Source organism: Mytilinidion resinicola (assembly GCF_010093595.1).
Source record: "Mytilinidion resinicola strain CBS 304.34 unplaced genomic scaffold BDZ99scaffold_1, whole genome shotgun sequence".
Lineage (NCBI taxonomy): Eukaryota > Fungi > Ascomycota > Dothideomycetes > Mytilinidiales > Mytilinidiaceae > Mytilinidion > Mytilinidion resinicola.
Window position 1 is genome coordinate 327150 of NW_022985437.1, and position 16460 is coordinate 343609.

At 52.0% G+C, this 16460-nt stretch overlaps 6 protein-coding genes across 6 annotated transcripts; 4 read left to right on the forward strand and 2 right to left on the reverse strand.

Annotated features, from left to right (window-relative positions):
* The first annotated feature begins 2134 nt into the window (after positions 1-2134).
* On the forward strand, positions 2135-3557 carry BDZ99DRAFT_456650 (integral peroxisomal membrane peroxin). Its single transcript, XM_033718501.1, has one exon. It carries the CDS (start codon positions 2210-2212, stop codon positions 3500-3502), a length of 1293 nt encoding a protein of 430 aa, XP_033583801.1. The 5' UTR covers positions 2135-2209; the 3' UTR covers positions 3503-3557.
* Positions 3558-4174: 617 nt separating this feature from the next.
* Positions 4175-7090, forward strand: BDZ99DRAFT_492786 (uncharacterized protein; the record flags this gene model as incomplete). The annotated part of the gene is made up of 7 exons (XM_033723188.1): positions 4175-4262; positions 4293-5157; positions 5207-5320; positions 5379-5542; positions 5595-6028; positions 6096-6717; positions 6769-7090. The coding sequence occupies 6 exons, from the start codon at positions 4175-4177 to the stop codon at positions 6606-6608; spliced, it is 2178 nt and encodes a 725-aa protein (XP_033583802.1). The 3' UTR covers positions 6609-6717; positions 6769-7090.
* Positions 7091-7531: 441 nt separating this feature from the next.
* On the forward strand, positions 7532-9573 carry BDZ99DRAFT_404046 (MFS general substrate transporter). The gene is made up of 3 exons (XM_033716378.1): positions 7532-7603; positions 7653-8073; positions 8130-9573. Exons 1-3 carry the CDS (start codon positions 7547-7549, stop codon positions 9224-9226), a joined length of 1575 nt encoding a protein of 524 aa, XP_033583803.1. The 5' UTR covers positions 7532-7546; the 3' UTR covers positions 9227-9573.
* Positions 9574-10290: 717 nt separating this feature from the next.
* On the forward strand, positions 10291-12862 carry BDZ99DRAFT_564676 (amine oxidase). Its single transcript, XM_033727380.1, has 4 exons — positions 10291-10938; positions 10995-11032; positions 11096-11801; positions 11855-12862. Exons 1-4 carry the CDS (start codon positions 10666-10668, stop codon positions 12581-12583), a joined length of 1746 nt encoding a protein of 581 aa, XP_033583804.1. The 5' UTR covers positions 10291-10665; the 3' UTR covers positions 12584-12862.
* A 1332-nt stretch (positions 12863-14194) lies between these two features.
* On the reverse strand, positions 14195-15353 carry BDZ99DRAFT_456655 (uncharacterized protein). Its single transcript, XM_033718502.1, has one exon. The coding sequence runs from the start codon at positions 14866-14868 to the stop codon at positions 14476-14478; it is 393 nt and encodes a 130-aa protein (XP_033583805.1). The 5' UTR covers positions 14869-15353; the 3' UTR covers positions 14195-14475.
* BDZ99DRAFT_2917 (uncharacterized protein) lies at positions 15206-16460 on the reverse strand. Its single transcript, XM_033714101.1, has one exon. The coding sequence runs from the start codon at positions 16187-16189 to the stop codon at positions 15614-15616; it is 576 nt and encodes a 191-aa protein (XP_033583806.1). The 5' UTR covers positions 16190-16460; the 3' UTR covers positions 15206-15613.

Genomic DNA, 16460 nt, shown 5'->3' on the forward strand with positions numbered 1-16460 from the left:
GCTATCGGAATAGGCGTGGAGAGGGCGCCCGCTAATGTCTCTGGCCGCGACCCCGGGCAGATTTGCAGATTGGACCATGCGCTCAACAACTATTCGCCGCCATATCACAACAACAGGCTCCCCGGGAAACGCTCACGGCCCACGCGTCCAGCGTGACGAGCATCGCGACGCCTGGTCGGGCACGAGGACTACACGAAACACTATCTGGAGCGCACTGACAGCTGCGGTTCACTGGCACTGTGCTACATGTCCCGGGCGCGCATGCACGGCCTGAACGGGGTCTGTACCACGGCAGATTCAAGACGCAGACGGGAGGCTTATGCCTTGTAAGTTCAGCAGAGCGTAGGCGCAAGCAAGAGGGCGTGCAATTGTTTAACGGTGGTATGATTGCATCCCCTAAACAATGTGCTAGGCTTATGTAGACGCCGCATTTAGCCAAAGTAGAGGCGAGTTGCGTGGCCGGCACTTGACTCCAGCTGCAGAGAAAACGTTTGCGGAATAAATCTACATGGGTACCTAGTTACGTATTCGCCCTTGCAAATCCGATTGGACTGTTGATGGCTGCAGGAACGTGCCGATCGACATTCCGTCTCGCACATTCACCCTTCACAATCAAACCTCCGATCAACAAGAATATCGTCATGACCAGCCATAGAGATAGTGGATTATCCGCCGACTCGCGCATTTCGTCTCCCTCTCACAGATGGCTTCAGAGATACGGATAATTGATTCGCACTCAAACACGGGCCATGTAGAACAGTAGACTTATCAGCAGCAGCCTGATGATAGGGTTCTGGGGCTTCTTGAAGGACGGTAATAGCACTCTTCAGCTTCCGATCATTGTCGACGACATAAAAGGGACGGCCCGCAGAATTCATGTCCGGCATGGCGAAATAGAAGGCTGGGGACGACTAATGGTATTGCAGTAGGTCTCGCTGATGGTTCTGAGAAAGCCGTCAGGAGGTCCCAGCTAATTGCTTTGTGTTGATGTCGTGGTTTACATTGTCGGGAACTGTATCAATCAGGTCTCTGATTGGTATGTCCTCTCAACCTCCTCGCCCTCGTCCGTATCATGAATCTCAATTCTCAGAATGCAATTGCGGAGCATGTGGCTGGCACCGCGCTTCGGTTTCTCTAGTGACTCAAGTTTTACCGGCGGCTTCCTTGTCAGCGTGTGCCTTTAGCTATGTGGCATTCTTCGCAAGCCAGGCGCATAACGCATCCTCACGCCAGTAGCCAGGAACTGTTGCCTAGAATATAACTTATTAATATGCCGTCCCTTAAAGACGCATATTCCTGTCTGCACGTTACCTTATTGAACACTTTAGGGCAGTTGGCACGGATAGCTCTAATAATGTGCCAAGTTGCCGCTCTTGTCGGGTATAGCGCCCAAGGATGTTTATAGTACGGGTGCAGGATTAATCGCACCGAGGGCGCTCTTCATATTATCATCGATTATTTGAAGTTGAAACATGGTCATATTGTATCTACGGTAGAAACCCTTCTTCGGCCAACTGGTCCTTATACGGGTGTAGAACTCTTGGTCTGCAGGAAGCTTACCACCACACTCAATGGCGAAGGCGGGATTGCTAGCGTAATTTATTTCCTCTTGAGGATTGAGTTAGTTGTCGGGTTAGTGGGGATAGCGTAGCAAAGCATGCATATACGTAGAAGCTGGACAGAAGACCCTTGAATGTGAATGTGGTTCATTTCTTGGTGCTGTTGGAGGTTAGTCTTTGGTGTCGGGAAGCCGCCTAAATGTGCCTTAGAGGCCACCTAGGGCCTGGAGACATTAAGTTCTCAAAGTGCACAGAGCTGTGTTTGTGTGTGGTGGAGCTGAGCTGCGGTGAAACGTGAAGTTGATAAAGTGCTTCAATACAATATAGTGGCCCGTGCACTCCGCGTCCCGTCTTCACGTGCTGTACTCTAAGCTGCATATTCCCTACCCTACCCTACCTAGTAGCACTCAATATCAACACCGCCAGCGACATTCCACACTCTCCTGTCCATCATGGAGAGAGACACCTCAGATGCCATCGTGAACCGCGACTCGCCTATTCCGGTCCTTCGAGTTACTTCGCCCGACGATGACGTCCCCACCACGCCTCGCAAACGGGATGCCTTTAGACAAGCACTCCCGCCCGGCAAGCTCAAGGAACGCTTAGAGAATCTGGGAAACCACCCAGCCAGGCCAGAGTCTCCAAGCACCATGTCGGACCGTCTGTTCACCATGCTTCTGCAGCAAGTCTTGCCGCAGGACGCGCCCGACGGCGTGAAGGATAGACGATCCCGCGAATACGCTGATCGACCAGGCTTCAGTCTGCCCGTCATGTCCAACAATTTTCGCCGCTTCAACGCCAGAATCGGTGTTGCTTTTGTCTTCCAAAACCGCATGATCCGCCTCTTCAGTTGGAAGGAACCTACTCAAACGCTGTCCTTTCTCGCTGTTTACACATTTATCTGTCTCGAACCAACCCTCCTCCCCGTCGTCCCGCTAGCTCTCTGCCTCTTCTTCATAATGGTTCCAGCTTTCCTAACGCGCCACCCTCCACCGCCGAGTAATCAGCCTACAGACCTATATCCGCTCGCTGGTCCGCCTTTAGCCCCTGCTCAGAACATAAAGCCCGCGCCGGAGCTAAGCAAAGACTTCTTCCGCAACATGCGTGATCTCCAAAACGTCATGGAGGATTTCAGCAGGGTACACGACACTTTGATCACGGTTCTCGCTCCACCGACCAATTTCTCCAACGAAGCGTTGTCCTCGGTACTTTTCTTACTTTTGAGCGCAACAGCTTGCCTACTATTCATAACATCACACCTTCTCCCCTGGCGTGCTATCTTTCTTGTCTCTGGCTGGGCTGTCATATGCGCCTGCCACCCGTCCGCGCAGTCCTTCCTCCATTCTACCCACACAGACGCGATGATCCAGGACCAGGAAATCAACGCTCGCTCCTGGCTTCTTCGACTCTCCAAGTCTGATATATCACTTTCTTCCGCCCCAGAAACCCGTGAGGTAGAAATATTTGAGTTACAAAACAGGCCTCTACACACAGCAGACGCCGAGTATGAGTCGTTCCTCTTCAGCCCGTCTCCCTACGCTCCACTGTCACCCGCTCGTATTGCCGGAGACAGACCACGAGGAACTAGATTCTTCGAAGATGTACAGGCACCAAAGGGCTGGCGTTGGAGGGATAAAAAATGGACGCTAGATCTGTTGAGTAGGGAGTGGGTTGAGGAAAGATACGTCACTGGTGTGGAGGTTGAGATTGAGGGTGAGCGATGGGTGACCGACATCTTATACGAAGAGCAGAACATAGATGAATTCGGTCATCCCTTAGACCCAACGAAGAGTAGAGGTGAGGTCAAGGGAAAAGGCAAAGCTAAGCCCGTGCCAAAGTCGTGGGAGGAGGGCAATGGACTCGACAAAAAGGGAGAGTGGAGACGGCGGAGGTGGGTGAGGGCTGTGGAACGTGTTGCCATGGCAGGTGTAGAGGGAGCATAAAGTAATACATAATTTCCACTTCAAGTGTAGTTCTCTGCTGCAAAGAACCGCTGAGGCCATCCATCTATTGCTGAATCGTATGTAAAATGCGGTGCTGTCTCTAGGTACCGTACTGTGACGTGATTCTATATTTAGTTCCGATTGCCCCATAAACAACGCGGCCTGGAACCGCTCACCTGTTTAGAAATTTTCCAACCCCATACAGCTACTTGTCATCCAAAAATCAAATGCTTCGTTGACTGCGATGCTCAAAGCGGCCCGCGATGCTACAGGGCAAGCGGCAATTTGGCATGGTATCTAGAGCTAGGCAGTATGGGTCTAGCGCGGCTCCTTCGTCAGACGTTCCCCACTGCTGCCTGACTGATGAAAAGCAAGAAGACATCAGGACAGGTCTGAGCATTATTCTATCTGGTCGACTAGGTACTTTCTCCATCATTTTTGCCATCTTCTAAACTCGATACTGTGCACTTGGGACCTTCTCGAGACACAGTTCAATCTCTTATCAACGCCACAGCCATCATCGTATCAATACATCCCGAAGTCCTATGCGGCCTTGGCCGTATTTGCGCTACCTCGATAAGTGCGACAAGAGCTAAAAACTCTGCAGCATTACACGTCGTTGCGCTCAAGACAGGTACAGGCTTTGATATAAGGGCCTGACCTACGTAAAACATGTCGGCCACCGAGGGGAGCAGCCTGGCAGGCGACAATGCTCCCCAGAAACCGTCTGACCAGCAATTGAACCGAGCCTGCGAACCATGTAGGCTGTCCAAAGTACGATGTCTGATAGACTCTGGATCATCAACGTGCCAACGCTGCGCGAAAGCAAAACGGACGTGTGTCTTCGTTGCGCCCCAAAAGAGGAGACAGCGTAAACGAACCGACGTGAGAGTTGCAGAACTTGAGCGCGAAGTAAGACAAATGCGTGCTCTTCTGAAAGCATCCAAGATATCCCACGGTATTCAAGAAACAGAAGAGCTCGACGACTCCAACTCGGATGACCAAGAGAGCACGCCAGACCAAACACCGGACCCAGCATCCGTCAAACTACCATCACTAACACACCTCCCCTGGGGGAACGAGTCTCCTATTCAACCACCTGTGGAATCTCCCGGGGCTTCGGAATCCGAAATTGCGTCGGACATTGTCTCGCGTGGTCTTATAACCATGGACATGGCCAACGAGTTCCTGAATCTATACAGAGAGGAGCTCTGTGACTACTATCCTGGAACTCTCATACCGGACAATTGTACTGCTAGCGAGCTCAGACAGTCTAAGCCAGTCCTCTTCTTATCAATCATGGCAGCAACCAGCCAATCGAAAGGCTTCGAGTTATCCGAGCGTCTTTTTGCAGAAGTATTGAAAGTTTATGCGGATCGGATTTTCATCAAAGGAGAAAAGAGGCTTGAATACGTGCAAGCACTAGTCAATACTATTTGCTACTATACGGCGCCAGGCACGCAAGCTCAACTTCAATTTTATCAGTACTCGAATATGGCAGCTACAATGGCAATCGAAATTGGAATTGCTTCGAAACCTCGAACCCACAAGCAACTACCACAGAGACATGGTGAGGATTTGGTACCAGTGTCATCTCCTGATGGGCTCTTAGAAAACTGCCGGACAATACTGTTATGCTATCTTTTGACGGCAGGGTAAGTTTCATCTGCGTCTGATTTATACCGCAACTATTGACCTAGCTAGATTATCAATGAGACTCCGCAGGCCCAACATTCTTGTATTCAACAGCTGGATGGCTGAGTGTATGAGCTTACTAGAAACATCGCCCATTTTGGCAGACAAGCAAATTTGTGCATGGTGAGCAAGCCTTGTCCCTAGACTTTTCGATCAGTTCAACTGAGATAGAGTAATGCAGGGTCAGATTGCAGCGAATAGCAGACGAGGCCACAACAGCATTTGGATTCGACGACGCAAGCACAAGCTTTGGTCTCACAGAGTTACGCATGCAAGTCGTGCTCCGCGAGTTTGAACGGAAGATGGACGCGTGGATGAGAACTACTCCGCCTGATGTCATGAATCGTAAGATACCTGATACCTTCTGAAGGCTTTCCGAACTGATGTTTTACGTTAGTGTCTATGCGCATATCTTATCAGCAGGACATCATCATGATGTGGGATTTCGCAATTGACGAAGGAAAACACGATGCTCCCAATTTTCGGCACAAGTACTTCACTTTACCAGCCCTTGACCAGCCGCTGGGTCAAGGTGAGAAGACGATGCCTCTGAAGTCCCTTCAAATCACCGCGACCTTGAAGTGTATGGATGCCTCTCAATCACTCCTGGATGAGTTTCTCAGTCTTTCGGCCAAACAGCTGCAAAAAGTGCCGAACGTGTTCTTTGTTCGGGCAGCCTTTTCTTTAGTAGTCCTTATGAAAGCGGACTACGCTCTTTGGACCAATCAAGAAGGTCTCAGCGAATTGATGGATGCCCAGAGTCTAAAGCTCGACTACTACCTGAACACTGTCGTCAGCCGCATCGCCGAATCTATTGGCCCCCAGATTTGCGTAAGTACCTTACTCTAGGCCCGGATCTCTCTCTATAGTTCGGTTTTGCTAATACTAGTCTCCTCAGCGCGTGCCGTCTCATTGGCTCAATGTGATAAAGACGAGAATACTACCATGGTACGAGCAATACCAGCAAGTTCGACTCTCTCGAAATGCATCCCCTCAGCAAGCCGTTGCCGTAGAAAGTCACGGCCCAACATCCAACTCCAACCAGCCTTCCGCACATATCGCTTCCCCTACCGGTGCATTCGTAGCTTTTCCAGGAGGTTCCGTTTCTCTATCCATTACAGGATCTGACCTTACGCCATTGCCTGCCGCTACTGGAAACCCCGGGCATATGACTTTTTCGAAATCGCCAGCGAATATTGACCAAGTTGCGAACAATGACTCTCAATGGAACTTCCTCGCGGATGATTCGACGTACATGGCAGACAAAGCTGCCTTTCCGGCAGATATGAATACCTTATTCGACCAGGGAGACCTCTACTTCTGGAACGACGAGATGGACCTTAGCGGGCCATGGATGCCACCAAGCAGCGACTTCGACGTGCAGTCTCAATATCCACCGCAAGGCTCTTGATAGCGGGTTGACGCGTCTCATCCTTCGCCCGCTGCTTGACGAGTTCAGGATATGAGAAGGATCAATGAGAGGGCATTGGCACTCGTAATTAGAAAGCCCTGGCGGTGTTGTAAGCTTTTCAGACTACTATGCTTTGGATTACTCTCTTACCGTAGCCTAGGGCGGTTTAGTAGTTGGATTGGTACTCGACCCATGCACACTCCTGAAGCATTGTAGAAGGCATCGACCTCGAAGGATATAAGTGATGCGGACAAAGGGCGACTCCACTCGTAACGAAGGTAGGATTTTTTGACCATATTCAGAGTATTGCGCTGGTGACGTAGGCTTTGTGTGATTCATATCGTACAATTCACTTGTGTTCTCTTCTTTGATGACGGTGTTAATACGGCAGCCTCACCGCTAGCCAGACGGTCAAGATCCTTCACTGTCGCGAAAGTTGGCTAGCAAAATACTTCGGTGGTAGCCCTCCCCCGACACCGACGTCGTTTCCACTCTAGGCCTTTTCCAGGCTGCCCCCTCGCCTGCCAAGACTCATAGTGCATTCGCCAGGGCGACTGCTGGCGCTCTATGTACAAACATATGTCTGCCGGCATCTCGGTGTTTCAGGACGTCCCGATCACGTGGCGATTCGGGGTCCACGCCGCCGATGCTACGCGGGAGCCACCAGGCGACGCCTAATCTGTCACGCGAGATATACTCTCTGCACCTCACCTTCTGCACGTCGTCCATGGTTCAAGCCCTTACTTTGACATCCCCTAGTTCATGCATACACAGCTTGGACAGCCACCTTATTGCAAGCAGCCATTATGGGCGACACCGTCGACCCCGGATCCCCCATCGCCCGCTCGCAAACACCTATGGCTGCGGCCGAAGAACAGCAAGTCGACCAAGCTGTCCTCGCACCACTAGACGAGCATGCAGACCAGTACCCGCATGGCATGAAACTCGCGCTGATCATGGTCTCGCTTTTCCTGAGCGCCTTCCTCGCCGCTCTCGTGAGCAGCCTGCCGAGTCTATTCACACCTGCCCACTAACAAGCAATAGGATAGGACTATCTTGGCCACAGCCATACCCAAGATCACAGACGATTTCAACTCCATCGGCGACATTGGCTGGTATGCCTCTGCATTCCTTCTGACCGGATGCTCATTTATGCTCTTTTTCGGCAAGCTGTACACTCTGTACGACATCAAATGGATCTTCTTGACTTGCATTGTTATCTTCGAGGCTGGCTCCGCGATCTGTGGCGCTGCACCGACCTCTAACACTTTGATCGCTGGCCGTGCGGTCGCGGGCCTGGGCTCTGCGGGCATGTTCTCTGGCATCGTCATTATGGGGACTCACATTGTTCCGCTGAGAAAGCGGCCACTGTTCCAAGCTGTCTTTGGTGCAGTGTTCGGAATCTCTTCCGTTATTGGTCCTCTCCTTGGAGGTGCCTTCGCCGACCGCGTTTCGTGGCGATGGTGTACGTGAACTACATTCATGCTCTCGAAGCAAAGGGACGGCTGACTATATGACCAGGCTTTTACATCAATCTCCCTATCGGCGGAGTTACAATAGTCATCCTCATGCTATTCCTCAAAATAAACTTCCCCGTCCGCGCTAAGGAGATGTCGTATCGCCAACAGCTCAACGAGCTCGACCCCCTCGGCACGATCATCTTCCTCCCAGCATGCGTCTCTCTCCTGCTCGCCTTGAAATGGGGCGGCACCGAGAAGCCCTGGAACAACAGAGACGTAATCGCCTGTCTCGTCCTCTCAGTCGTCCTCTTCATCGCCTTCATCATCGTCCAGTGCATCAAAGGCGAGATCGCCACGGTGCCCCCTCGAATCATAAAACAACGAAGCATTGCAGCAGGCCTCTGCTACTCCACCTGCAGCGGCGGCGCCCTCCTGATCATGGTATTCTACGTCCCCATCTGGTTCCAGAGCGTCCGGGGCGTTTCAGCCGTGCACTCCGGCATCGACGTCATCGCCATGGTTCTATCTCTCTCCGTCGGCGCACCGACCGGTGGCATATTCACCTTCAAGACCGGCTACTACGTCCCCTGCATGTTCGCCTCCACCATCATAGCCTCCATCGGCGCAGGCTTGATCACGACCTGGGATGTCGACACTAGCCGAGCGAAATGGATCGCCTACCAATTCCTCTTTGGTTACGGGTTTGGCATCGGCATGCAGCAGCCCAACATGGCTGCGCAGACCGTGTTGCACAAGAAGGACGTCCCTATTGGATCTTCGCTGATATTCTTCGGACAGTCGCTGGGCGGCACCATCTTCGTGTCGGTCGGTCAGACAATTTTTACTAATACGCTAAAGGACAATCTGATGGCGATTGGCGGGCTGAGTGTCGCCGCTATTCTTAAGGGAGGTGCGACGAATCTGAAGCAGATCGTGCCGCCTGAGAAGCTCGCGCAGGTATTGGTGGGCTATAATGATGCGCTGATCAAGACATTCTATGCTGCGCTGGCACTTGTGTGCGCTGGGATTGTCGGGGCGGCTACGATGGAGTGGAAGAGCATTAAGAAGGGCGAGGGACAGTTTGCAAAGAAGGGAGCCGAGTCTGGACCGAAAGAGACCGGACCTCAGGTGACTACTACTGAGACTGAGAAAGTTTGAAAGCGCGGGCAATCGTGATCCGCTAGGGGAGGAAGAAGTAAAAGGGACCTGACTCTAGACTTCCAGCGACCGGACCTGAAGCCACTTCTGCAGAGGATGGGACAGCGTGAGCGGATGTACATACTCTGGGTTTTTGGTACCATGGATTGATACCTTTGAGTATATTTCTGGGTGTAATATATGGGTGGTGTTCTGGAGACTATGGGGAATACCAGGTACGTTGGCCTACAGATGGGTCGGCGGAACGTGTACTATACTGTATGTTTACTGGACGGGTACATGGTGTACATATTGCCCTCCACTCGAAAAAGTCGAATATAACTGCAAAGGCAGATGAATCACCTCTTACCGAAATCTCTATTGCGATACTTATGCCTTTCTTGCTTCTGTGGCTTTTTAGTTTCCCTATGTTGCTTCAATGATTCTGGATTCGATTAGTATCAAGGTTTTATCTTCTAGGGTATCTATGAGGCGCCGGAGAGCACTAACCCCTTAGAGCATTTCCCACGCTCTATTGCATTCGCAGTATTCTTCCTCATTGGTATAATTCGCCTTTCCTAAGGTTTTATGGTCATTTTGAGCCGTTTCGTAGTTTTTGAAACTGAAACGTTGACCTTCTACGTGTTGAATGCAAGATGGCTCTATGCAAACAGGAAGCGAGTCTGCTTGAGTACTATTTTGTCTAGAGAGTCTCAAGCACCGCGCGGTTTGCTTGGAAAGGGACAGGAATGGTTTGCCTCCATTCGGGATAGCTCCTATGGTCTACTTCTAAGGTCTGGGACTTAGGTGATAAGAAATCGGCCTCTGACAGGGTTTTAAGCCTGTGCAGAGCCCTAGATGATTGACATTCAAATGCTTCCTGTGGACTTGCGGTTATGGGTGTGGGCGAGTGAAGCATTAGGGAGGGTACGTTCTCGGCAGAAGATGAGGTCAAGAAACCCACGCTTTGTCAAAATAGGCTTAGCGGAACGTGGCAGCCTTATTGTCCGATAACAACCTCAACGAGCTCGGGCATCTATCTTCATCCCTCATCTCCCGAATCCCGGAAACGGTCTTCTTGTTATCTGCTTACGTTGAGTCTGGAAGTAGGTTTTGTTTCTGTTCATCTCACATCTTGTAGCTCTATTCACTCCATACTTCCCGATCTACCCTATCTTTGAGCCCTGTCTCCTTCGGCGACCGCCACATTCGCGCCATTTTGTCCTCAGACGCAACTAGTCAGGATTCAAGGAGTCGTTATTTCTCAGACTTCCTCTCTATGTCATCCCTCAGCTTGAGCTGTTCTATACCTAAGTCGTTTGATCGGAGAAAATTCCGAATATAACCAATCGGCGACTGACTCTCCTCCCAAATATACCTGTGTCCAATAGAGGACTCACTCCTGCTATTTCATCATTTTGTAGTTTCATACCATCTATATCCCTCACTAACGCGTGCAAATGGAGCGCCGGACTCACAGTTCTAATTCCAGAGCGATAGCATCAGAAATGTCAAGGCTGCAGCAAGACCTCTTTGACAGCTCCCATCACCACACCATCGCAACAACGAACGGAGATCAAGCAAACATGATACGTCGAATATTACCCAAAGGGAAGAAGCCAGATATTGGTATCATTGGTGCAGGCGTTGCTGGTCTGCGATGTGCAGATATTCTTACCCAATACGGAGCTAAAGTGACGATTTTGGAGGGTCGGGATCGAGTCGGCGGAAGGGTATATGACACCTTTGACAGGATATTTTGAGATCTGTCCTGACAAGATGATACTAGCTATGCCAAAGCAATAAACTGGGCCATCTTGTCGATCTGTAGGTCTGCGACGAGCACCAGCTCCCTCACTTCCCCTTATGTGCTAATTAGCCCTTTCCTAGTGGGCCAAATTGGATACACGGGACCGACGACAATCCGATGCTAGACTTGGCCAAAGAAACTGGAACAATCACCAATGATTGGGATGGCCGACAGGCTTACTTCGATCACCTCGGCCACAAAGTGCCTGAGAAGGTATCTGCGGAAGTCACCGAGTTGGTTTGGGGAGTGATTGAAGAGGCGATGCAGTATAGCAATGCTGATGCTAAAAAAATTCCCTCAAAAGACAGCTTGATGGATTTTTTCCACAAAAAGGTCAAGGACCTTTTCCATGGAAAGAACGAAGACAACAAGATCAGCGAAAAAGGAGATATGGTGCTGAAGATGGCAGAAATGTGGGGCGCTTTCATCGGAAGCCCAATCCAAAAGCAGAGTCTGAAATTCCTCTGGCTTGAAGAATGCATTGATGGGGAGAATTTGTTCGTTTCCGAGACGTACCATAAGGTGCTTTCTCGCATTGCACAACCTGCGTTGGATAAGGCTGAGATTAAGTTCCGACACAAAGCGGCTCGGTTTGCTACAAAGGGGATCGATGGGGAACGTAAAGTTGATGTCGAGATGGTTGACGGAGGAACAATAACATTCGATGAAGTCGTGGTGACAACACCGCTCGGATGGCTGAAAACGAATCGAGATGCATTCGTTCCAGGTCTCCCAACCCGGCTTGCAGCGGCTATCGATGCAATAGGCTATGGACATCTGGATAAGGTGAGTATTGTATCAGTCATTTGAGAGTTCCATCGGCTGCTAAAGTGCAATAGGTCTATATCAACTTTCCTTCCGCATTCTGGGATCAGCCTCCTCCGAAGACCGAAGAAGATTATGGGATCTCCACAAACTCTCATGCATCGGTACCAAATGTCACAGCAACTACTGCACCATTACATCAACCATCATCTGAAGCCAAAACTACCGCGAAGCACTATCCAGGATTCACACACTGGGCAGCACCGACTTACGCACACGAAACGAACCCTGACAAATGGAATCAAGAGTGTGTCAACCTTGCCGCACTTCCTGGAAAGACAGCGCACCCGACCCTACTCTATTACACCTTTGGCCCGACATCCCAGCATATCGCTACTATACTGCGCACCAGCAGCTCTGAGTCGGCGGCTGAGGCGGCAATCCTTAAATTCCTTGAACCATATTACTCCCGCCTCCCGAACTACTCTGCCGAGTCGGCGGAATGCACGCCGACTGCCATGCTGGCCACTGGCTGGGCGAATGACGAGCTTGCGGGTTATGGCAGTTATTGTAACTTCCAGGTGGGCTTGGAGCGTGGCGATGAAGACATTGAAGTGATGCGCGAGGGAATGCCGGAACGTGGAATTTGGCTTGCCGGAGAGCATACCGCTCCATTCGTTGCGTTAGGAACCGTCACGGGTGCTTATTGGGCAGGCGAAGGAGTTGCGAGAAGAATTGCTAGCGCTTACGGTCTTGACAAGATGGAAGGCGTTGGCAAAACGAGCAATGGGTTTGCAAACTGATGGCTAGAGGCACTACCGTATGAGATGGAGGGAGTTAGGCTATGCATCGATGCGAACATGACTAGGGTCTCCTCTTCTTCCTTTCGGCGTTCTTTTGCGTCGCATTTCTAAAGCATGTTGATTCATCGTCAGTCAGGTGGATCGCCATTTCGTCTTATCGCAATTCATGGCGGTTTTGAGCATTTTCTCTACTCCTTCATATGTGTAGACTCGCAACTTAATCTCCACTCAAGACCTTCATATTGCTACCATAGCCTCGGCTTGGACCGCTTTCCCCCTTCAAGTCTCCAAGTCCTAGAGTGTCCCCTCTTCTCCACACCGCGCGAACGCACTCCGCATCCTAGTTGCTAGTGTTCACGTGGAGGCCCAAATCTCCTCAAGCTTCATCCCTTGTGCAGCAGCGGAAGGATCTACCGCTTTTCAATGCTTTCTAGCCGCTTCTTCTCCAGAAGCCGTCCTAACAAGGGTTATACGAAGCACACGTGTGCTGTTCTCCATCCACCCACCTATCGCACCATACTGAAACCCGCTACATTCACCTCCCTGCTGTGGTGAATATCACCGTCTAGAGCACCAATCAGAGAACAACAGAAAGTAACACCAAGAGCACGCTCCGCAAGAAGAAGCGAGACTAGGAACTAGCGGGCAGCACCATCGACCGATCTACCCTCAAGCGCCACCATCAGTCGTCAGAAGTTGCACCCAGGCAGTCGTTTTCCAGCACCAGGGTGGAACTCCCAACTCCTCTTTTTCCCTCCGAGGAGCCAGTGGTGTCTTACCTGCCAAGCCATGATCAACACCGCTATATCAAAATCAGCTTAGATTGACGAGAACGCCATTGATGTCATCGCGCAAGGGGCAGCTCTCGTCAACGACGTCGAACACCAAGTCGACCATCCAAGAGGAGCGGACAACGGATGCGCGTTCTAGAATAGCTGAGAATAGGAAAGCCGGAGCTCTAAGACATTCTAGGGGCTCCAATCGGCCCTCTCCACCCGGCTTTGAAACCTTGGAATGCGCTTCCGACGATCAAGAGCGTTTCCCCTTGCCCTTGTCACCACCCAAGATACAGTATGCGTGCCCGGGGGTCCACTTCTCTCGGGGCTCCTCCGACCGCTGACTGTGACGAGAATCTCCTGATTGTGGCTGTCTCTTCGTCGGTTTCTTTACAACTGTAGCCCGCATACGCAGCCTTGCGCCTCGCGAGATGACATCACAGTCACCACATTCTTACTCGCTCGGAAAAGGGCCCAATCATAAGTACAGTATGTGGCAAAGCAGCCCAGCCATGTGAAAATTCTGATGGGACCCGAATACAGTACGTATCGCTGCCCAGCCTGGCGTGCGGTGTTTCGGATCCAATCGCACGCAGCGCTGATCATGCCCCGGCCCCACCAACCAAGCATCCAGTCACGCAGTGTGCCAGGAGGGTGGGTTTTGAGCATGGGCGTGCTGAGAAATCCTGCCCAGCGGCACCTGGGCTGGTACCTAAGCGTTGGCGTCTACAAGCACCCATACCATTGTACAGTTAGCCTCAACCAAAATAGCAGAAGGGTACGCGATTTCCCACCGAGCCCCCTCGCGTCAAGACAAAGTTTCACAGAACAAGGTTGTCGCGGTGGAGTTTGCAATTGCTACTGTTACAGTAACACCACTGGCTGGGCTTTTTTCCCTCAACGCGCCACCATCCGTCATCGCGTTCTCGGATCCTGGGTGGCTCCCGCTTTCCCTGCATCAAGCTTATCTGCACGCACCTCACCTCACCTCACCTCACGCACCGCCCAACCTTCGAAACACATGCCCTACCGTACCGTACCCCTATCTTTCTTTTTTCTCTTCCAAAGAGTCCCAGTTCTGCGAGACGTTCCACAGCCATCCCGACGACCACTTACCTACCTGCATACTCTGCTACATATCTTTTGCTCATGCAATGCAAATGCGGAAACGCGGGCAAATCGGAACGTGCACCGCCCATGCACGATGAGCCGAAAGTGGCTGCGCTCGGCAGTGGGGGATCTTAATATAGGCGTGATACGGAAGATCATCGCGCGACTGCGATGGGGAGGGCGACATCTGTATGAGGGTGGAGCCGGTGCCTTCTTGGCTGTATGGCTGGCGGTTTGGGCGGGGCGCAGGCGCAGCAACGCACGGTGTGCCTGTGGTGGAGTGGAGCGGAGCAGAGCAGAGGCGTGTGGGTGCTGGGGTCTGAGATAAGAGATAGCCTGATGATCGGTTGTGCGTATGGAGGTGCGAGGCGAGGCTGTATAGTTACGGCTGCTTTTCATGTGACAGTGAAAATGTTTTGTGTGCTGCGCGTCGCTGCGATGAATCGAAGATTTCTTAGAAGGCACGCTGGCAAAGACGGGGAGGCGGTGAACTGTTTGCCTGCAAGGAAACCTGATTCTGTATTGAACTAGGTACGGTAGCCGTGATCTATCATCGCCTCTCCAGCTCAACGCCAACGCAGGCGGAGCGCTCGGTAAGCCAGCTACGGAACGGAGTGATAGACTCGAACGGATGAAACAGCTGAAAGGGACGCAAGATGGGTTGGGACGCAAAGCACCAGCAAAGATTGGTCGACGCCATCACGTCTAGCACTCGGGTATCCTAGCAACAAAAGGAAACAAAGTGATTGAAAAACTCCTCTCCAAATTCCTGACTCAGTGCTGTAGCCCCACTACTGTCGATCTCGTGCTAAGACATAAGGAAATGGGGAATATAACAGAAAGGAGACCACCCCGCCAGTCATGCAATTTTACCTTGTCGGAAGGCCCTCTGCGAGCAAGGCAAAGGAAAATAAACTTGTCGAGATATTTGAATGCTACTTTTGGATGACGCTCTCTGGAGCAGAGGCCGTAATGTGATATATGACGCCGATAATGCCCTGACTCGAGATAAAGAAAGTTCGGTTCGGTGTGGCACTATGATGCAATTTCATCTCGATAACTTTGAAGGCTGCCGGATGACAGACGAGGTAGTCGATGGCCGTGGAAGAGCTGGTCGCTGTCCAGGTTGGGGTCCGCCGGCTAGTCATCTCCCGCCTACTGACGCTGGGCGTGATGGTGATATGTCGCCTCGACGTTGAGCTTCTTCGCGGATGAGTTTGTCGACATGAGCAGCAGCATCGTCGGTGTGGACGCCTGACATCAGGTAGCCATCATGGCCTTCGAGCTCCAGAGGCGTGACCGGTCCGGGGCTGCCCAAGGGAATGAGGCGCGGGCTGGTCGGCTTGGGACCTGGAGCCGTTCGAGAGCTCCGCGAAGCGGTGGCGAGGAGCTCTCGCTGGTACATGTAGAGCTGCCTCTGTGCATCCGAGTACTGCTTCTGCTGGGCACGCGGCGAAGGAGGCGGCTGAGGGCTGTTACCACCGCCTACCTCGGGCGTGTTGGCAGAGCTGGAGTGCTGCGAAGGGAAGTTGGCCGGGTGGAAGCGTGGCAGCGACGGCAGCCTCAACGACGACGAACCGGTGCTCGACTGTCTAGCGTGCGGTGGCGGTTGACGGCGAGCCTGCGAGGGGATCGCGAGAGACTCCACCCTGGGAGAGAGTGGTGATGAGCCTGTTGGTGGCGGCATTTGCAGGCTGCGTGCGGCGAATCTGGAGGGCATTGACGGCTCACCAGTGGGCGCGTGGGCGGCCTATATAGATGACGGGTGTCCCGTGAGTCCAGTGAGCGCGAAGAAGGAAGTTCCCCCGCTGAAGACGATGATTGGGAAACGGAAGCTGATGCTGTGGCTGCGTTGGGGAGAGGCAGCTGCAGGACGGGAGGAATCCGGAAAGGGTCCAATATATCTCGCAGCGGGACGGCTGGAGATAAGTCGGCGCGCTGGAATTGCGGGGATGCAGTCGAGGAGGGCGCTGCTGGAAATATGTGCGCTG